Source organism: Protopterus annectens, chromosome 13.part0 (assembly GCF_019279795.1).
Source record: "Protopterus annectens isolate FY-2018-M chromosome 13.part0, PAN1.0, whole genome shotgun sequence".
In the NCBI taxonomy this organism is placed as follows: Eukaryota; Metazoa; Chordata; order Ceratodontiformes; family Protopteridae; genus Protopterus; species Protopterus annectens.
Window position 1 is genome coordinate 1,355,018,956 of NC_056747.1, and position 22,132 is coordinate 1,355,041,087.

At 45.3% G+C, this 22,132-nt stretch overlaps 1 protein-coding gene across 1 annotated transcript in view; it reads left to right on the forward strand.

The window, feature by feature from the left end:
• The window catches only part of LOC122788066 (supervillin-like), a 1,698,127-nt gene that overhangs the window by 1,107,743 nt on the left and 568,252 nt on the right, over positions 1-22,132 (forward strand). Inside the window, exons 12-13 of the mRNA XM_044054988.1 lie at positions 7,098-7,145; positions 11,761-11,829. Of these exons, the coding sequence (XP_043910923.1) occupies positions 7,098-7,145; positions 11,761-11,829 (117 nt within the window). The remainder of the gene's footprint in view (positions 1-7,097; positions 7,146-11,760; positions 11,830-22,132) is intronic.

Below are 22,132 nucleotides of genomic sequence, written 5' to 3' on the forward strand. Positions count from 1 at the left end.
AGTGTCAAAAGAAAGGCCACTGTCAACCTGGGTCCCCAGGTCCCTGATAACCTCTTCTGTGCTTAGTGGATTGCCACCTATATGGTAGCTTGGGGTTACCTTGTTTTTCCCGAAGGGTATGACTATACATTTTTGGCGTTTAACTTCAGGCCATGGCTCTGGCACCAGCTATCTGTTTCCGTGGGTCCCTGCTGAAGAGTATCCGTGTCCGTGGCACTTTCCACTACGGCCCAGTTTGCAGTCGTCTGCAAACTTTGTCAGCCAAAGTCCTCCCATGTTGGCCTGTACTTCTGAGAAGTAGATGCCAAACAATAGGGGCCAAGGACCGAGCCCTGTGGGACACCACTTGTGACCGGCTTGGAGTCTGACACAGCGCCAGCAACTCTAACCCTGTGGGTTCTGTCTTTAAGCCAGTTTGCAACCCATCTTGTGACATATGGGTTTACATTTAAGCTGGTAAGTTTTTCTACAATACCCGAGTGGGGTATTGTGTCGAAAGCCTTTGCAAGGTCAAGGTAGGCTGTATGGACTGCCTTTCCCTCATCAATGGCCTTGGTGACTGTTTGAAGAAGTCGACCAAGTTCAAAAGGCATGATCTTCCCTTGACAAAGCCAAACTGGGTCGGGTCCAATGTCTGCAAGTCCCCTATATCTTTGTTTATGAGCTCCATTATGATCCTCTCCATAGCTTTGCAGACTAGACTTGTTAAGCTTATGGGGCGGTAATTACCAGGGTCCGTGAGGTGCCGCCTTTGTGGAGTGGGACCACAGTTGCCGTACGCCACTCCTTGGGCACGTATCCTGTGGTAAGGCTGAGATAAACAGCTGCCTTATGTGCGGGTTTAATTCCTCATTTAGCTCGTGTAGCACACAGCCGGGGACACCATCCGGTCCCATTGATGCTGTGTTTTTAGCTTTAGAGAGAGCAGCTTTCACCTGCGCATTTGAGATGTCCGGGAGGCTACACTCGGCTGGGATAGTTATCTCTCCTTTAGGGGAGAGGGGGTGAAGTTTGCACTGAACCTGTCTGCCAGTATGTTGGCAATGTCTGTGGGTTCAGTGATTTTTGTATCATTTTGGACTAATTCTGAGCATATCTGGGAGTTTCCACCCAGGTTCCTAACATAGCTGAAAAAGGCCTTATGATTGTCCTTTGAATCCATGGCAATTTTTCTCTCAAAATTGGCCTTAGTTGATTTTATGAGTGCTCGTATTTTTTACTAATAATGATCAGGGGTGACTTCCCTTTTATGGATTTTGTTCTATCATGTAATAGCTTTCTCCTCTTATTGTAAAGTTTGTTAATGGCTGGGGTCCACCAGACTGGACGTTTGCCCTTTGTGGAAAGAGTCTTGGTTTTATTTGGGATTGCCTGATCCATGCAGTCCTAGAGGTGTTCATAGAAGGCATTTGTAAGGGCTTCCGCAGCTTGGGTTGTGGTTTCCACTGGCTCAGGGGCCTTGAAGGATACCACACCAGTCTTGAGTAGTGTGAAGTTTGCTTTAGAGAAGTTCTTCACTATGGTCTTTTTGTTTGGGGTGGGGGGATGCGGATTTCCAGTGAGATTAGTTTATGATCAGATCTCACCAATGAGGGATATACTTCGGTGTGGAGCATTTTGTCCCCATGTTTGTGACAATGAGATCTAGTATATTTTCTCCTCTCGTGGGAACAGTGACTAGCTGTTCCATGGCATTTGAATTTATGAACTCCAGGAACCGTTGGGCTAGAAAGTTAGGGCTTGAGTAATGTTCCCAGTCTATATTCGGGTAGTTGAAGTCACCCAATATGATGGTGTTTGGAGATACATTTATACCCTCCAGTGTCTTCAGGAAGGCTGTGTGGGGTTCCTGAGTTTGAGAGGGTGGCCTGTAGCATGCTACAATTTGTAGAGCAGTTTTGCCTATGGTTAGTTGCACCTGGATGGTTTCCGAAGCTTAGATGCGTTGCCACCAACCTGGAGGTGTGGGTATCCTTTATGAATATGGATACACCCCTCCTTTTGTGGTGTGGTCCGGGTTTTGGGGCAGGAACGCATGATATGAGGTAAAACCTAATAGTGCCGGGGTGCTCTCAGGAGCCTTGAACCAGGTTTCAGTTACAGCACAGACATCGATGTTCTCCATACTGAGAAGGGCCTCGAGTGCGTGCATTTTGAGATTTAGACTTCTGGCATTGAGCAGCATTACCCTCAGTTTCTTCCCATTTTTGTTTTCTAGGGTGGTAGGTTTAGAATTTGAGCCTTGCCTAAAAAAGGCACTATGGGGTGGCAAGAGCCTTAGCCAATATCCGGAATCCCAGGGGTGACAGGTGCAAGCTGTCCCTTGCAAAGCAGCGTGGCTTGTCAAGCATGTCATCCCAGGCAGACAGACACTGGATCCCCTTTGAATGACACCAGACATTAAGCCAATTGTTAAAGCTGATCATCTTGTCTCTATATTGTGGCATCATTCTTGGTGAAGGAAGGATACTGCTCAGGGTTAGGGTCATACCTGCCTGGGCTACATAATCAGAGAGCTCCTCTATGTCTCTTTTCATGTAGTCCAGGGAGGTGCGTCTCAGGTCGTTCACACCAGCATGGACAATGACTGTGTCATATTTGTACTTGCCGTGGAGTGACCAGTGCTTGTGTTATATGGCGGATTCTAGCGCCCGATAGGCAGCTTACTGTGACCCTCTCCTTGTTCAGCCTGGTGAGTGGGACGTCAGTGTGTCTGACTATGGAGTCACCTATGACAAGTATGTTTGGTGTTGTATTTGGCCTTAAGGGCTGTGACTGCTTTGCACACTACTTTTGTGGTTTATGTGTTGCTTGTGGGGTGTCTTGAGGTAGCAGTTGTTTGGGTGTCTGCTTTGGAGGCCTCTGCTGTTTAGGTAAATTTTTACTCAGAGCCTCCGAGTATGTCTTTGTGTGTTTATGTGTTTGATTCAGTGGAGTGGTAGCATTATGTGAGGCTGGTTTTGTGGTGTGTGTAGTTGCCTTCTCCTCCTGTCTGGTCTTGCCAGTCCTGAGTTGAGAGAGCTCAGCCTCCAGTTTGGCTAAATAGCTGCATCTCTACAAGTATTTGTGTTATGTGGGAGGAGGAGAGGGCTGTCTGTGTACATGAGGCAGTTATAACATTGCCTCAAGATTCCCAGATTCACCAGCTGGACCGGAGAGAAGATTGACAACTGACCTTTGGACATGCTAGAATAATATTGGGAATTCCTTAATTGAAAACAAGGGCCAGTGGGGAGTGAGGGTGTAGTGCTTTTAATTTTTAGTGCTGACTTATATAATTGCTTTAGTGAGCAAGTGCCAGGTAACTTGAGTGCAATGTGTTACAAGTAACTAAATGCAAAAACGACAAACAGTAACTTTCTTTCAAGTGAAACAAGGAAATAAATGCAGATATCAATAGTGATCCACAGAACCATTTTCCATACATAAATATTTCCACCATCATGTGGATTTTTTAGTACTTGTAAGGAGTTTAATGCAGGCCACTCAACGTGCCATGAATAATATCTGTTAGCATTTCTATCTGAATAGGATAGCATGTTTACATCAGATGTTAACTTGTCATCTCATATCTTGTTGATCTGCAGTTGAGAAAAAAGAAACCTAAAGAAAATTGCAAGGAGTGCAGAGACAGAGAGGTGTACAGAGACTGAAAGGAGTACAGAGAGACTAAACAATTTTTCAGAATTCAGGAAATGCAGGGACCACACCTGACATCCATCCCAGTTCTCACCATGTTCCTAGACTCGATGTCATCACCCGTATCTGTTCTTCTCCTTTCTATGTTCCTTTTGAACCTCCCCGACACCATTATCATTCACATCTGCTTAGTATATTCTGACTAACCCTGAATATGTGTATTAAAAAGGTTTTTGTATCTGCTGTTTAACTGTGATAACCACTGTGACATTTATGCTTACTTGAACAAACGTTTCAGGTATTTACACAGCTGTGTTTTAACCTGTTCCTAACTGCACGTGTCTTTCTTAGCAGGAGCGGCCCTAGGTCAACTGGTGCCCTAGGCAAAAGGGCTCCCATGGTGCTCCCCACCACATCACCTGGTGCCCCCATCCTAGTCTACTTACATCAAATAAATACTAGAAAAGTGCCCCTGCTAGAGTAGTGCCCTAGACGGTCGCATAGTTGGCCTATGCCTAAGGCCGGCTATGTTTCTTAGAACCGTTTATGCAGCCGTCTCCTTTTCTTTAGTACCATCTTCTGCTGTAGGCACTTTCGAGCTAGTTAGGATTTTCTTTCACAGTTTTTGATTTGTTTTCATTACATAAATATTTTTATTTTATTGTGTTGATAGTTGTAGTGTTATGATTAGAATTTAGAAAATGAGCAGCTTGTCCTGTGCTTTGTAACTGGTGTATTTTGGAGTTATGGTATGTAATAGTTTACATTTGTTCATTATTTATTTTAGCACTACTATTACTAGTTTATTTTTAATCTTATAGCTAGAATTTTCATAGAGGATTATATCTGATTGTTTCTGTTGTGAAGCGTATCTTTTCAAGCATTCTACATTGAGCATTTTTCCCAGGGAATTTCAACATTGAGGGAAGGTATGAACGCCAGTGGGAACACTCACTGTCGTATGACTTGACTGCATAACACTGCTCATAGGTTAACAACATTTGTGGAAAAGGTTCAAAACTGAAACACAGCTCATTGAAGTAATACTTTAGGCCTTAAGAGGGGCACATGGCCAGTAACAAGATGTACTGTTTGACCTCTTTGGAACTTAGAGTCCTCAGCTATGCGTCTCATCTGTCCAGGTTTGAGGCCTACTCATTTAATAGGATATTAGTTGTTGTGGAAACCTTTCATGACTCTAAGATCCCTTGAGAATTGAGGATGACCCTTTCAGACATGGGCTGCTTGGGCAGGGGGTTTTATCACTACATTAATATCTTCCTTTGTGCCAAGAGGACCCCCCCGCATGCTGACTAACGTGCTCTTCTTTCTAGAAGAAAGATGAGATTCCACAGGTATCCTTAGAAACTGGATCAAGACTGACCAACGTATCCTTGAGTCCTGCAGGCTTGTCTTAAAGACCTCAGACTTGTCCCTCTGCAGTACGTGGAGGCTAGAAAGTGGCTTTCTAGCTTCTGTAGGAAAATTTCACTTGGACAGCTAGCAGTTAGGGAATTCTCTTATTGAATCCCCCTCCCTCTTCCTGATGTTCATATGAATTCCATGGGTGATGGACCATCTTGCTTTGTTGTACAGAGGAGGCTGCTGTTCTTCAGCTCACAGAGCCCACGTGTGGCTCAGCTGACATTTACTTGTCAGTATCTGTCTGGCAGGTATAAATTGCCCAGCTGTCAGCCTTATAATGCACACAACCTCTGCATTGTTTCTAATTCACAGAAGGAATATCCTCTCTGAGTACAACTGCCCATTTCTAGCACTTCCTCGTCGAGGCAAACTGAGAGCTTCATTCCTTGCAGCTCATGGTAAGTATGCATATGAGTGTTACGGAGACAGCAGTACTATGAGTGTTACAGAGACAGCAGTGCTGTGAGTGTTACGGAGACAGCAGTGCTATGAGTGTAACAGAGACAGCAGTGCTATGAGTGTAACAGAGACAGCAGTGCTATGAGTGTAACAGAGACAGCAGTGCTATGAGTGTAACAGAGACAGCAGTGCTATGAGTGTAACAGAGACAGCAGTGCTATGAGTGTAACAGAGACAGCAGTGCTATGAGTGTAACAGAGACCGCAGTGCTATGAGTGTAACAGAGACAGCAGTGCTATGAGTGTAACAGAGGCAGCAGTGCTATGAGTGTAACAGAGACAGCAGTACTATGAGTGTTACGGAGACAGCAGTACTATGAGTGTAATGGAGACAGCAATGCTATGAGTGTTACGGAGACAGCAGTGTTACAGAGACAGCAGTGCTATGATTGTTATGGAGACAGCAGTGCTATGATTGTTATGGAGACAGCAGTGCTAGGAGTGTTACGGAGACAGCAGTGCTAGGAGTGTTACGGAGACAACAGTGCTAGGAGTGTTACGGAGACAGCAGTGCTAGGAGTGTTACGGAGACAGCAGTGCTAGGAGTGTTACGGAGACAGCAGTGCTAGGAGTGTTACGGAGACAGCAGTGCTAGGAGTGTTACGGAGACAGCAGTGCTAGGAGTGTTACGGAGACAGCAGTGCTAGGAGTGTTACGGAGACAGCAGTGCTAGGAGTGTTACGGAGACAGCAGTGCTAGGAGTGTTACGGAGACAGCAGTGCTAGGAGTGTTACGGAGACAGCAGTGCTAGGAGTGTTACGGAGACAGGAGTACTATGAGTGTTATGGAGACCACAGTTCTATGAGTGTAGCAGAGACAGCAGTTCTATGAGTGTTACGGAGATAGCAGTTCTACTATGAGTGTTACGGAGACATCAGTACTACTATGAGTGTTACGGAGACAGCAGTACTATGAGTGTTACGGAGACAGTAGTACTATGAGTGTTACGGAGACAGCAGTGCAGTATTGTAGGGGCAACAAAAACATATTTTACCAAGTTGTAGACTCGACACAATTTGCACATTTGTTATGAATATTTAGCTTTATATGATGAGCTGTCAGAAACAGGGAAGTAAAATTTTCCATGGTGATTCAGATTTGGCAATTAGCAGTGGTCTGCATAAACTGGTAAATTTAATTGGACCCTGTTACTATCGGGTGAGTTTCCTTCTTTTCTCTGGTGGGCATTAGAAGGAATGGCCCCTCTGTGCAGAGAACATCTGCCTACTGACTTGCTGTGAGTGCATGATGTCATAATCACTTGACTAGTGGAGACAAAAAGTAAAAAGCAGAAATGGCTGAATATTTGGGGGAGCAACTTACCACTTCAGAGTAGAGGTAACACTGAATAATGTAGCATTGTAAATGCCTGACAGACTGCACACAGCAGTTTGTGGTTACTAACACGGAAATAAAGTTTGTGAAATAACCGATTCCTGTTGTGCCCTGGGTGTCTCGGCTCTCCTTTTGTGCAGTTAACCTGCTTTTCTGTCAGTGTTTTTTCTCTCTCACTCTCTGCTTTCTTGTTGTGCATTCTCATACTTTTACCGTCTTTACTCCTGTCATCTTGTGTAGGTAGATGAGGACATCATCAATGGAGACGAAGACGTCACCTCATGCTGGGTAAGCCTTAACAAGTAACTGCCCCTTCAGCATGCGGAGGTGCAGTTTGAGAAACCAGATTGTACTTTTATAACACAGGACATGAGATAGTAAAAACAAATCTGGCAGGACTGTGTGCAAGTCCTAGGTGGTAGGAAAAGGAAGTGCATTGAAAAAGAACTGCCTGTATGATTATGCTCTGTAAATTCAAAAGTTAAGTTTAGCTAACATGCATGCCATGTTAGTGTTGTGTTGAAGCAGAGAACTTTGTGGGTTTGTACATTTATGTTGTGGGTTGCATGTTGAGTTTATACTGAACTGTTCAGTAGCGGTGTCGGTGTCAACCTTTAGCTTGGTCATCAGCACCTCAGATGTCTCCGGCATAGCTATGGTTCCCCCCCAGTGCTGCCCAGTAGGAGGGAAGAGGACTAGGGTTTGCTTTGTTCTTAACTGGTATTAACTGCCCAGCTGAGGCCATCCTTGGGAACCCATGTGGAAGTGCAGAGTGACAGCAGAGCATCACAAATGCCGATTTAGAAAATCAGGGCATTCCTTAGCCTTAACCCCCCCCCCCCCACCACCACAGTATGGTGATGCTACTGTATGGTGATGCCCACTGTATGATAATGCTACTAGCAGGCTTATTAGTGAGGTATAGCCCATAGAGTAGCCATGCCTACTTTATATCTTCCCCTGATGCCCTGCCTGGCGATCTGTGGGCCAGCCTCTGCCAGGATTCCATGAAATATCTGCCCAGCATGCCCTGATTCTCCCTCCAGAGGCACACCATCCTCCCTGTCTGTGCTGTCAGGCACTACTGCCCAGGCCATAGTCAGTGTTTTCTCAGCCTGTATAACTCCTGGTGAAGGACGTTCTGGAGATGAGTTTTCATTAGGTGTAATGCACTTTGGTATTAAGCAGTAATACAGCACACAACAAAGTACAGGACCAGCACAGAAAAAAAGTGCTGTTGGTGGAAAGAAACTTCTGCATACTAGCCATCACCTGCTTCACCCTTTGGTACCAGAAATGCTTCACTTTGTTTTCCTACTTTGACTTATCCTTGGACATATTACTAAACAGCATAACCACATTTGTACCTTGGTAGTATTCTTTTGGTGGGAGGGCTTTTTCTCCCCTCTGCATAATCCTAAGGCTCCCTACCCAGTGCCCCGTGTCCATCTCTGGTTCTGCCATCCACTCCTCCACACTTCATATGATAGGGCTAGGACCAACATAGACCCTAAGGGTTTCCTAGGGTCTGGCCATTAACATCCACTGCATTGGTTGCTTTTATGACCTACCCTGTTACCCCACCATGATTCCTGTAGTAAAGTCCTGGGGTGGGTGTGCAATGGGGACTGGAAAGTTTTGCCCCACCACCACTGCAGCTCAGCCATGTCCCCACCATATTTTACCATATACTGTTTGGACACACACCCTGATAGCGATGTTCCCGAAGGATCATCACCAGAGACATTCACAGGACCACCCTCCACCCAAGATGGAAATGCCAATCCCTTTTTGCCGGTCTGTCAGTTATCTGAGCTGCTAAACAAAACCTGAGTTGGCTGGGCAGTAGTCTGAGCTTTATCCCTCTGTACCACCAGAGAAGCCATTTGCATTTCCTTAGTTAATTGCAGGTTTCCTTTGTTTATTCTGGCAGTCAGGGACAGAGGTTCAAGTCTGCAGGTTGCTAATGAGCTTTATTCTATACTCCTGTATTTGATTCCTTTGATGAACAGTTGCATGCTGTGTAGCTATGAGCAATGCACTTAACCTAACAAAGTTTATATGTACGGATTGCCTTTGCTGAAAAAAAAACTTGTACTTTGTCATCTTACAATTAACATATTAATTAAAAAAATGCAACTTACTCCAACAGTTAATATTTATTTTTGATCATGGGTAGCTAATACTGATGTTGGTGAAATGTGTAGCATTCCTGTATTTTATTCTCTGTTTCAGTTTTAGAATTATTTGTGTAGATTATGAAGTGCTCTTCTGGGTTTATTATTTTCTGTACCTTCATGTCTTTTATTTCCCACCGCATCGACCTGGGAGTTAGAGTTATAGTCCCACAGCATCGGGGTTGAGAGTGAAGGTTGTAGTCCCACAGCATCGGGGTTGAGAGTGAAGGTTGTAGTCCCACAGCATCGGGGTTGAGAGTGAAGGTTATAGTCCCACAGCATCGGGGTTGAGAGTGAAGGTTATAGTCCCACAGCACTGGGGCTTTGAGTGAGGGTTGTAGTCCTACAGCAGTAGGGAGTGAGGGGTATAGTCCTATGGCAGTAGGGGCCGGGAGCAAGGGGTATAGTTCTACAGCAGTAGGAGCTGGGAGCAAGGGGCAGGGCATAGTCCTACAGCAGTAGGGGTCTGGAGTGAGGGGTATAGTCTCACAGCAGTGGTGGGAGCAGGAATGAGAGGTACCAGCAGTGGGGACTATGATTAAGGGCTGTAGCTCTGTGATAGTGGGAACATTCATGCCTTTGTGGTACCACACTGATTATTGAGATATGATTTTATTACTCTTTTATGGGATGTGAAGATGCAAAACACAGGAAATATGATGTGAAGATGCAAAACACAGGAAATATGATCAGGCAAAACAGTTTCACTGAACTAAAGCCGACTCCTAACAGATGTGCTGCGTTAGCCAACTCAGAGGTGCTTTGGGCAAGGTCATGCATCTTTTGGCATTAACCATTTGAAGATAATGGCTTAAGCAGCTGTCACATCTTTTGGCATTAACCATTGGAAGATGATGGCTTGAGCAGCTGTCACATCTTTTGGCATTAACCATTGGAAGATGATGGCTTGAGCAGCTGTCACATCTTTTGGCATTAACCATTGGAAGATAATGGCTTGAGCAGCTGTCACATCTACATCTTTTGGCATTATCCATTGAAAGATAGTGGCTTGAGCAGCTGCCACATCTTTTGACATTAACCATTGGAAGATAATGGCTTGAGCAGCTGTCACATCTTTTGGCATTAACCATTGGAAGATGATGGCTTGAGCAGCTGTCACATCTTTTGGCATTAACCATTGGAAGATGATGGCTTGAGCAGCTGTCACATCTTTTGGCATTAACCATTGGAAGATGATGGCTTGAGCAGCTGTCACATCTTTTGGCATTAACCATTGAAAGATAATGGCTTGAGCAGCTGTCACATCTTTTGGCATTAACCATTGGAAGATGATGGCTTGAGCAGCTGTCACATCTTTTGGCATTAACCATTGGAAGATGATGGCTTGAGCAGCTGTCACATCTTTTGGTATTAACCATTGGAAGATAATGGCTTGAGCAGCTGTCCACCAATGTTTGGCATCTGTTTTAGCCTGGATAAGGGGTTTGTTTTCCTGGTTCTTGCCTGCCACTGAAGTGACACTTAGTATTGTAGTGGCTGCCTCTAGGTTTACCTGATTTAGAGTGCACCCCAAGTTCTAAAGAATCCAGGACATGTTGAATCAAAAGGGTAGTGGTGCTGTTAAGTTGTAGAAGGTGAGGTACACGTTTGTGGCTTTTGACATCCGTCTGCTGCAGTGCAGTGGCAGAGAGCAATATGTCATTTTTATGTTGTGTAAGCAGTACAGTGACAGTGTTTTGTAGGCTTTGCACTGAAATCTGGCCAAAATCTTGTACCATAATGCAGAAAAATATAGTATGTCCCAGTGAAATTGGAACATGGGGTCAGAAAGGTGACCCAACAAGAGATGAATTACAGCTGTCATAAGAATGCACATCTGTTTGAAAAGGGAAAAAAGCAGAAAATCCTGTTCAAGAGAAGCATTTCAAAGCTGTAACTGCATTTCCTTCAGACTGTTTTTCTGCACTCTTTAAGGTTGGAGCAAGGTCCTGTTTCTTGAGTGTAAGGTTGGAGCGAGGGTCCTGTTTCTTGAGTGTAAGGTTGGAGCGAGGGCCCTGTTTCTTGAGTGTAAGGTTGGAGCGAGGGTCCTGTTTCTTGAGTGTAAGGTTGGAGCGAGGGTCCTGTTTCTTGAGCAAGGGTCCTGTTTCTTGAGTGTAAGGTTGGAGTGAGGGTCCTGTTTCTTGAGTGTAAGGTTGGAGCAAGGGTCCTGTTTCTTGAGTGTAAGGTTGGAGCGAGGGTCCTGTTTCTTGAGTGTAAGGTCGGAGCGAGGGTCCTGTTTCTTGAGTGTAAGGTTGGAGCGAGGGTCCTGTTTCTTGAGTGTAAGGTTGGAGCGAGGGTCCTGTTTCTTGAGTGTAAGGTTGGAGCGAGGGTCCTGTTTCTTGAGTGTAAGGTTGGAGCGAGGGTCCTGTTTCTTGAGTGTAAGGTTGGAGCGAGGGTCCTGTTTCTTTAGTGTAAGGTTGGAGCGAGGGTCCTGTTTCTTGAGTGTAAGGTTGGAGCGAGGGTCCTGTTTCTTGAGTGTAAGGTTGGAGCGAGGGTCCTGTTTCTTGAGTGTAAGGTTGGAGCGAGGGTCCTGTTTCTTGAGTGTCTTTCCCCTTCAAACCACATTTCTAGGTCTGTTTAACTCGACTTTTGCTTCCATTTGTAGCTTCTGCGCATGCCATGAAGCAGATACTGTTACTGATTAGCATGTGAGATCACACCACACACCAGTGCCACTGATGTTTTCTTTTCACTGCTCCTTAAGCTGACTTTTGCCTTTTTTCCAGGCCCCTGTCTTCGCCTCTGTTTTCAGCCCACTGACTACCACAGAGCATTTTGTATCCCAGTCTGATCAGGTGAGTAGGCAGATTATGGTGTGGATCAAGTGAGCAGGCCAGTTGTGATGTTTCTACTGCTGCATGCCATGCCCAGTTTGGTCAGATGCTCCTGCCCCCTGTCAGTCTTAGCAGTCATGCATGTTGCATTTAAAGTGGAGCCCTGCATCTCTGATCAGAAGTAGCACCTCAGCATTCAGTGTGCCATTGCTTGTTCGAGTGACGTAGAGATTTATGTATATTGAAACTGTTCAGTTCATATTCCACACAACTATGCATGTTTACTCTGTTTTACTGCCACAGACATTCCCGCAAAAACATATTTCATACCTCTCAACTGTACAGATTTTTGCAGAATGTCCAGACTTCTGCCTCATATTTTTGGTTCATTTTTCATAAAATTGTGGTTTTCTGGCAAATTAGTGATAAATCATTAAGGATTTGAGTTTCAGACTTCATACTCTTCAGAAAATTCATTCTAATCCAAAACCTGGTATTCTATGCACTTTCTAAGTTTGTAAGAGTAATATTTAAAATGTGTCCCTATTTTTGGGCCTTTGTCCCACTTTTATTTATGCCTTTGTCCAGATTTCATGCTCTGAGAGGTTGAGAGGTATGGTTGTTAACAGTTTATCTGCTTTAATGCTGCATTGTTTTGTGTTTAAAATCACAGACTGCCATCACAGCACCTGATGCATCAAATGAGCGAATTAGGTTGAAAATCACTTTTGCCCTTAATTAACCCTCAGAAGAAATTTTCATTTTCTCTTACTTCACCCTTTTGATTAATCGACAGTCAGTTATACGGACGATTCTTCGCATGTGTTTGCAGACAGAATCGTGATTCTTTTTCTGCCATGCATTATAAAATTACGAATTGCAAAGATTTCACGTTTCATGCCTTCATTAGACTGTGAAGACTAAGTGATCTCCTGAGCATCAGTCAAGTCTTAGCTGTCATGTTATCTTTATCTATTTATTTATTTAACATTTGTTAACCAGGAAAGTCCAACTTGGAATGAAGCCAATTTTCAGCAGAGGACCGGGGAGAAATGCTCCAGACTCGTATCTTTATAACGTGGGAGGAAACCTGAGCCTGGAGGAAACCCACACAAATACAGGGAGGACATGTAGACTCTGCACAGAAGGCACCCCGGCTGAGAATCAAACCAGAGAGCCTCTTGCTGTGAGGCGGCAATGCTACCACTGCGCCATCCAATAAATAAATAAAAATCTCATGATCTTTGTTTAGCAGGAACTGTTTTTTCCTTGTTTCTATGCAGACACTATTGGCAGATTGCATAATTCATGGTGTACAGTCCTTGTAATGAAAGATTACACTAAAGAAAATCTTAAATGCAATGCATTCTTAACATTATAACCGTTTTCCTTGCTTATGCCTGTTGTTGAAATAGCAAAGTTACATAATACTTAAGTAATAACTCTTACAAAATCTGCTGTTCCTGTACTATATAAAATGCTGCTAGAATATAAGCAGTAGACTATTACTATCTTTGTTTTCCCAAAGACGAGTTTAAGGCTATACCCTTAAAATACACTCTTAATTAGCTTCATTTCAATTTTGTAACTAACACATAATATAGTCCAGTAGTTTCCACTTTGTTCCAGCTTCCCTTAAAGGGATTTAATGCTCTTTTGTAACATCTGGTTGAACGCACATTTTAACACGCAAAATACCTGGTTACATATTGGCCTCACAAAATGTAGTTTATCTCTGTGAATATACACATGCTAAAGCAACTTGGTAGTCTTTAAAACTGTACTGTTTACACGTGGCAAATCTTTTTATCTGTTTTTAGCATCTGTTGTCATATACATGATTGAAAGAGGGAATGTTTCTATGAAGTCTCCTGTTAGTCTTGTTTCTGGAGTCCTTTGTTGTAAACAAAAAGTGTTGCTTGCATGTAGCGACACTTCTGTCCATTTCGAGGATGTATCATCTGTTGGCAACATATAGATGTTCTTTGTGTTTCACTGTTGCAGTTCTGACTTGTGAAGATTTCCTGCTGCGAAGGCCCTTGGCTGGCTTTACTATCAGAGAAAATGTTTTCCTCCTCCTAAGGCTGCTGGACAATCCTAACTGATGTCAGTACACTTGGGGTATCTAGGGAGCCAGCCTATGTCATGAAACTTATCTCATATATACTATGAAGGAAAAAAAAAAATTATGACTATGTATTATTTACACTACGTTATGATATTATAAATTGCGTATTGCAATTATTTAATAACTTTTTCTTAGGAAAACTATCTTGTTATGTATATTTCCTCTGACATGTACATTACCTACACTAAAGTCTGATTATCTCTATGCTTAATATTTGTTTTGTATTGCTATGTGTATTTTTTGTGTATTTTTTTGTATTCCCTTTACTTGTTATAACCATTGGAGCTTTTCTCCCCGGGCCTCCACTGAAAATGGACATATATCCAGCTGGACCAGCCCGGTCAACAAATGTAAAATAAATAAAATAAAATAAAATAAAAAATAAATCAGTCTTTCTTTGCCATCGGAGCCTGAAGCAGTGTTTCAGTGCATGGGTCAGTCTGCACCACAGAGAAGTCCTCAAAATGATAAGTACCCCATTGGGGAACTCCTTTCTTTTGCTTTATACTCACGTCATATAAAGTCAATAATTGTATCTGCTGTGGTAAGCAAATCCCACATACGGACTTCCACTCAGTTTTGTCTGTAGTTGCTGCTTTTGTGCTTGCATTAACTCCAGGACAATCAGATGTAGGGCTGTGATTTTAGCTAGATTCCTCAGTCTTGAATCTTCCCATCAGCATCCGATGGTTCACTGGTCATTTGGAGGTTGAGCAGCCTAGGCGTAAGAGGTAAAAAGATGAGACCCAAACTTAGGCCCATCAACAGCTACCATTCTTCATCTTTCTCTCCTTCTAGGCTTATGATTTTTGAATAAGGCGAGGTGCTTTCACAGCCCCTTTCTATGTCTGAGGTGGTGGTGCAGGCCTCTGTTGAGACCCATTCGGAGTCCTCTGCTTCTGCACAGGCCCTTGCTTTTAGCTGTTTGGTCAGGTCCTGGGCTGCTCTGCAGTTCTCAGCCTCCAAAGAGTGCTCTCTTCCTGGTGACATTCCTTTGTGGCATTGACCTACACTGGTTCATCTTTTGTCTAGAGAGACAGGCATCAGGATGTCGGACGTTCATTAGCCCAAGGCAAAAATTATTCCTAAGAAATGTACTGCTGCAGGGCCTTCACCTAAGGCTACTTTGCTCCCTTTTTCAGGGATACCAACAGGACTTAATTAGACTAACGGAAGACCTGATTTCCACCGTTAGGCCTAGGCAAGCACCCAGGGATGCCTCCCCAGGTAAAAGGAAAAGGGATCCTACTGCTGAAGCTTTCCCAGATCCTTTTGAAACTGATAAGAATTCAAACCTAGAAGGGTGAGGGTGTGCTTCTGAAAAAGGACCCTCCCTCACTTCTTTTGAGGATTCAGATTCAGAAGAAAACCTGGCCTCTGCCTCCCCCCAGAGGATATCGCCTTTGGAGAGACTCTCCATGCTATGAGGGAACATTTCCAATTGGAAGCACAGGAATACCCTCAGTCAAAAAAGTGAATTAGGGAGTTCCTGGATCTGCCAGCAAACCTGTTACTATTCCACCCATTTTTGAGGTGGTTGAGGATGTCTTCCAGGACTCCTCCTTGAATCTTTGACTCTCTTCCCCCCAGCCCTTCATAAACCAGATAAGTTTTATAGGGTACAGGACTCCCATGAATACCTTTTCAAAAATCCATGTGATGATCCAGATGCGGTCACCCCAGGACCAAAACAGACTAGAACCAGTTCCTCTAGAAACCTTTTACCTACAGATAGAGATAGCAGGGCCATTGATAGATTTGATAAAAAAGTTTTTTTTTACATCAGGCATCCTTACTATGAGGGCTCTCAACTGTCAGTTTCACATGATTAAATAAAAGCAAACCATTCTGGATCAGCTTAAACAAAAGGTCTCTCCACTGGAGGATAACAACCTTTCTAAAGAGATTTTGGATCTTTGCCACTTCCTTTCTCAGGTAGCTAGGCACTCCTTACAAGGTGAGGTAGCTAGGCACTCCTTACACTGTGAGGTAGCTGGGCACTCCTTACACTGTGAGGTAGCTGGGCACTCCTTACACTGTGAGGTAGCTGGGCACTCTTTACACTGTGAGGTAGCTGGGCACTACTTACACTGTGAGGTAGCTGGGCACTCCTTACACTGTGAGGTAGCTGGGCACTCCTTACACTGTGAGGTAGCTGGGCACACCTTGCACTGCGAGGGAGCTGGGCACTCCTTACACTGTGAGGGAGCTGGGCACTCCTTACACTGTGAGGGAGCTGGGCACTCCTTACACTGTGAGGTAGCTGGGCACTCCTTACACTGTGAGGTAGCTGGGCACTCCTTACACTGTGAGGTAGCTGGGCACTCCTTACACTGTGAGGTAGCTGGGCACTCCTTACACTGTGAGGTAGCTGGGCACTCCTCACACTGTGAGGTAAGGTAGCTGGGCACTCCTTACACTGTGAGGTAAGGTAGCTGGGCACTCCTTACACTGTGAGGTAGCTGGGCACTCCTTACACTGTGAGGTAGCTGGGCACTCCTTACACTGTGTGTTAAGGTAGCTGGGCACTCCTTACACTGTGAGGTAAGGTAGCTGGGCACTCCTTACACTGTTAGGTAAGGTAGCTGGGCACTCCTTACACTGTGAGGTAGCTGGGCACTCCTTACACTGTGAGGTAGCTGGGCACTCCTTACACTGTGAGGTAAGGTAGCTGGGCACTCCTTACACTGTGAGGTAGCTAGGCACTCCTTACACTGTGAGGTAGCTGGGCACTCCTTACACTGTGAGGTAAGGTAGCTAGGCACTCATTACACTGTGAGGTAGCTGGGCACTCCTTACACTGTGAGGTAAGGTAGCTGGACACTCCTTACACTGTGAGGTAAGGTAGATGGGCACTCCTTACACTGTGAGGTAGCTGGGCACTCCTTACACTGCGAGGTAGCTGGGCACTCCTTACACTGTGAGGTAGCTGGGCACTCATTACACTGTGAGGTAGCTGGGCACTCCTTACACTGTGAGGTAGCTGGGCACTCCTTACACTGCGAGGTAGCTGGGCACTCCTTACACTGCGAGGTAGCTGGGCACTCCTTACACTGCGAGGTAGCTGGGCACTCCTTACACTGTGAGGTAGCTAGGCACTCCTTACACTGCGAAGTAGCTGGGCACTCCTTACACTGCGAGGTAGCTGGGCACTCCTTACACTGCGAGGTAGCTGGGCACTCCTTACACTGCGAGGTAGCTGGGCACTCCTTACACTGCGAGGTAGCTGGGCACTCCTTACACTGCAAAGTAGCTGGGCACTCCTTACACTGTGAGGTAAGGTAGCTGGGCACTCCTTACACTGTGAGGTAAGGTAGCTGGGCACTCCTTACACTGTGAGGTAAGGTAGCTGGGCACTCCTTACACTGTGAGGTAAGGTAGCTGGGCACTCCTTACACTGTGAGGTAAGGTAGCTGGGCACTCCTTACACTGTGAGGTAGCTAGGCACTCCTTACACTGTGAAGTAGCTGGGCACTCCTTTTACTGTGAGGTAGCTGGGCACTCCTTTTACTGTGAGGTAGCTGGGCACTCCTTACACTGCGAGGTAGCTGGGCACTCCTTACACTGCGAGGTAGCTGGGCACTCCTTACACTGCGAAGTAGCTGGGCACTCCTTACACTGTGAGGTAGCTGGGCACTCCTTACACTGTGAGGTAGCTGGGCACTCCTTACACTGTGAGGTAGCTGGGCACTCCTTACACTGTGATGTAAGGTAGCTGGGCACTCCTTACACTGTGAGGTAGCTGGGCACTCCTTACACTGTGAGGTAAGGTAGCTGGGCACTCCTTACACTGTGAGGTAGCTGGGCACTCCTTACACTGTGAGGTAGCTGGGCACTCCTTACACTGTGAGTTAAGGTAGCTGGGCACTCCTTACACTGTGAGGTAAGGTAGCTGGGCACTCCTTACACTGTGAGGTAGCTGGGCACTCCTTACACTGTGAGGTAAGGTAGCTGGGCACTCCTTACACTGTGAGGTAGCTGGGCACTCCTTACACTGTGAGGTAAGGTAGCTGGGCACTCCTTACACTGTGAGGTAAGGTAGCTGGGCACTCCTTACACTGTGAGGTAGCTGGGCACTCCTTACACTGGCAGTGATGCTATGGAGGCTACTAGCTGGGCAGCTGCCACTGGTTTGGTTATGGAAGGCATGTGTGGCTTAGGGAACAGGTTCTTCCTGACCATGTTAAATCTAATAATTTTGATGCTACCCTTTACAAGGAATTCTTCTTTGGACCTAAAGTGGAGGGTGTCCGTAAAAATATGGAGGACAAAGCTAAGTCTATTCAGACTATGAAAGACTTCCTCCAAGTTCAGCCTCCTAGGTTTAGGGAAAACGTCCACACTTAACACTGGTCCTTTCCCTCCCAAACCAGAAGCAGACAGAGGAAAACCCAGTGGAAAGGACTAATAGGCAGTGACAACCCAGGCAGTGGTCCTCAGAAACTTCCAGGCAACGGAGTTCTAGGTCCCAGACTTCTGCCAGAGAAAAGCAATGACTCACCCTCCTGCCCCCCCCCCCAAGACTAGCAGGAAAGCTGTCCCTGTCCAACCAAAACTGGACTTGCATCATTTCAGGCACGTAGGTTCTAGACATTGTTTCAAATGGTTACAGACTCACTTTCAAAAATCCTTTAAAATACTCAGACTGTCCAGGTATTCCTTGGAACCAAAAAGCAGAGGCTTTTCTCGGAGCCAGATTTTGTTCTCTCAGGTACCATTAGAACCAGTTCCAGAACATCAAAAAGGCAAAGGGTTGTACTCCAAGCTATTCCTGGTTCCCAGAAAAGAAGGCTCTTGGCCCCCCTCTTTAGACCTGTCTGACCTCAATCATTTTCTCTTGGTTCCAAAATTCAAAATGTTGATTCTGCAAAAACTCCTGCCCATGATAGCCCCATGGGCATTTATGGTTTATCTGGATCTAAAAGTAGACTGCCTGCGCATCCCAATTCAAGAATTACACAGAAGCTTTCTTCACTTCAGAGCAGGTTCCAGTCACTATCAATTTTCAGCACTGCCCTTTGGCTTGTGTACTGCTCCAAGGGTTTTCACCAAGTGCTTAGGCCCTACAATTGCCTTCTGCAAGACCAGAGTGGTCCAGATATACCCCCTACCTGGACAGTTATTTGATACAGGCCACAAATCTATCAAACCTTCAGTGGGATCTGAAGTTTACCCGGGACCTCCTGTCCTCCCTGGGCTTCACGATAAATCTGAAAAATCCAGCACTTTTCCAACCAGCAGATAGTTTTCCTGGGGGCACTCCTGGAATCTTCACTTCAAAAAGCCTTCCTTCCCCCAGACAAGGTCTCCTTTTTGACCCACTACTTTCAAAGAATGCAGCAGAAACAACGCATCTCAGCCATAGAGTTTCAACGAGCACTGGGGTACATGGCATGTTGTATCCTCAGGGTCCCTCTGGCTAGGCTGCACATGAGAAAACTCCAGTGGTACCTCAAAAAATGTGTGGTTCCTGCAGTTTCCACCCCTGATGACCAAGATACAGCTAATCCCTTGTCTCAAAGAAGAGTTTACCTGTTGGGTACAGGCTTGTGCCCAAAATCAGGGTTTTCCGTTCAGATTCACTCACCAGGGTTAAACTCTCACACAGATTTATGAGACAGCCTGGGGTGGCTCGCTTTCAATACCTCTAATCCCAAGGGAAGTGGGAGGTTCAGTTCAGGGACAGGCACATAAACTGGAAAGAGCTTATGGCAGTGCAAAAAGGCCTGATAGCTTTCAAGGAAAAATGGGAAGCAGGGGTCCTGTTAGTCAAAACAGACTACATCACAGTTATGTGGAACATAAACAGGTAGGGGAGGCACCAACCCTTCCCCTCTGTGATGCCTAGCGATGCAAGTTTGGGAAACTGCTCACTCTCTGGGGTTGCACCTCCTGGCACAATACCTTCCAGGAGCTCAAAATTCTCTAGCAGATCACCGCAGCAGAAACTTGATGGACCCCATGAATGGCATCTGCATTTGGAAATATTTCTCAGCATGATCCAGAGATGGAGTCCCACAGATAGACCTCTTTGCCACCAGTGAAAATACTCAAATGGAAAGATTCTGTTCTAGACCCAAACAGAAATCACCTTGGAGAACAGACACCTTCTTCCCTTGAACTCATCTCTTCATTTATGCATTCCCTCCCTTGCCCCTACTACCTCAAATGCCCCTAAAGATAGGGGAGGAGGGCCTAAGGGCAATACTGATCAATCCAGACTGGCCCAGGCAGCACTGGTATCCTCTGTTTCTTGAATTAACCAATTGGAGTCCACGGCTGTTGCCTCAGAAAGTCAACCTCCTCTCTCAGGACAAGGGAAGTATGGTGCACCCTGGTCTGCAGTCGCTCAGCCTTTCAGCCTGGGTAATCCCACACCATCCAGGAACAAGCTTAACCTAAACAAACAGGTCCAGGACATTCTCAAGGAATCTGGAAGGCTTAGTACTAGGAAACCATACTCTGCTAAGTGGAAAAGATTTTACATCCAGTGCCAGCAGCAGCACCACAATCCTGATTCAGTCCAGATTGATACCATTCTGGATTACCTAGCTAGTCTGGTTGATAAAGGCCTTTCCTACTCTGAGAATCATAGGCGGTTGCTAGGCTAATGGCCCTGGGGCCCTTACAAGTCTAGCCAAGAGTTTATCCCCAAAAAAAGAAACCCCAGTCAGCACCTGTTGCCCCTGTCAATGAGGGACAAGCAGAAGGGCAGTTTTCCACATTAGAAACTTCAAATGGCCAATGCTACTAGTTTGAAAGGAGGCAGAGTCCGTTTTTCCCCGGAACAAAGTTAAGGTCCTCCATTAAAATTCATGCATCTGCCATTTCAACCCATACACCTGCCCTTTCTGCTATCTTTTTCCAGCCTCTGTTGAGACAATTTCTTAGGGGAGTCATTCACATCAGGCTGTCCAGGAGGCAACCTGTCCCTCCATGGGACCTTAACTTTTTTTCTGGAAAAACTGACTTTGACTCCTTTTAAACCTGCAGCATCTGCCCATTTGAAGTTTCTAACTTGGAAAACTGCCCTTCTGTTGACTAGCACCTCAGCTAGGAAAGTCTCTGAGCTGCAGGCTCTCATGGCAGTGGAACCTTTTCTCATCTACCACCCAGACAGGGTTTCCCTCAGAGCTAAGCCTTCTTTCATGCCCAAGGTGGTCCCTGACACTTCTCTACATCAAGCCATTAACCAGTCTACATTCTTTCCCAAACCCCAAAACAAAGGAGAAATACTTCATTGTTTGGATGTGCATAGGCAGTTTCATTGCTATCTTGACAGAACAAGAGCCTTGTGAAAATCTGACCAGCTTTTTGTGACTTTTGCTCCTGCCTCTAATGGAAAGACAGCTTCTAAACAGACAATCTCAAAATGGATCTCTCACTGCATTTCATTTTGTTACAGCCATCATGACAAAAAGCTCCCGAGTCACACTGTGGTCATACTCCACTAGGGTTACTGTAACCTCTGCTGCCTTCTTAAAAGGGGTCTCTACTAAGGCCATCCTGGAAGCTGCTACCTGGTCATCTGTGCATACCTTCACCAAACACTACCACTTGGCAGCTTTTTCCAAGTGCAGAGAAGGATTTGACACTGCCATCCTGCAGGACATCCTGTCCTCTCCTTAATCGCCTTCCTCCCTGTTTTCAGCTTTGGGAATCTTCGCACAAGTCAGGACCACAGCAGCGAAACATGAAGAACATAGTACAGTTGTGTACACTTACCATAAATGTCGATGTTAGAGTGTATTCACTGTTGCAGTCCTGGTTTCCCTCCCTCCTTCCCTCTTAACCTACTAGGTAATTGACTTAATAGCCTGTCTTCTAGCCAAGGGAACACACCTTGGCCTCTCATCCTATACGGTTTCTTTTCCTTAGTTCTGTACTGCCCACTTGGGGCTCCTACCTGTTAGGCGAGATCTACTTTCAAATCTCAAAATACTGAAGTATGAAATTTCAGTATCTCGAGATCAGAATCACAAAAGTTTTATCATTTCGAAAACTTAGTTTATCGCATCTATAGCCCGAATTATCCTGTTACATGCAATGATACTTAGTTACTATCCCTTTAACAGGATGTAGGTTGTACCCAAAATAAACATGGTCGATGCGACGTTTCCTAACCCGGGAAATATTGAAGCTATTTACACTACAACAGTGTCACAAAAATGTAAGCAAGTTCTTCTAGAAGGGTGT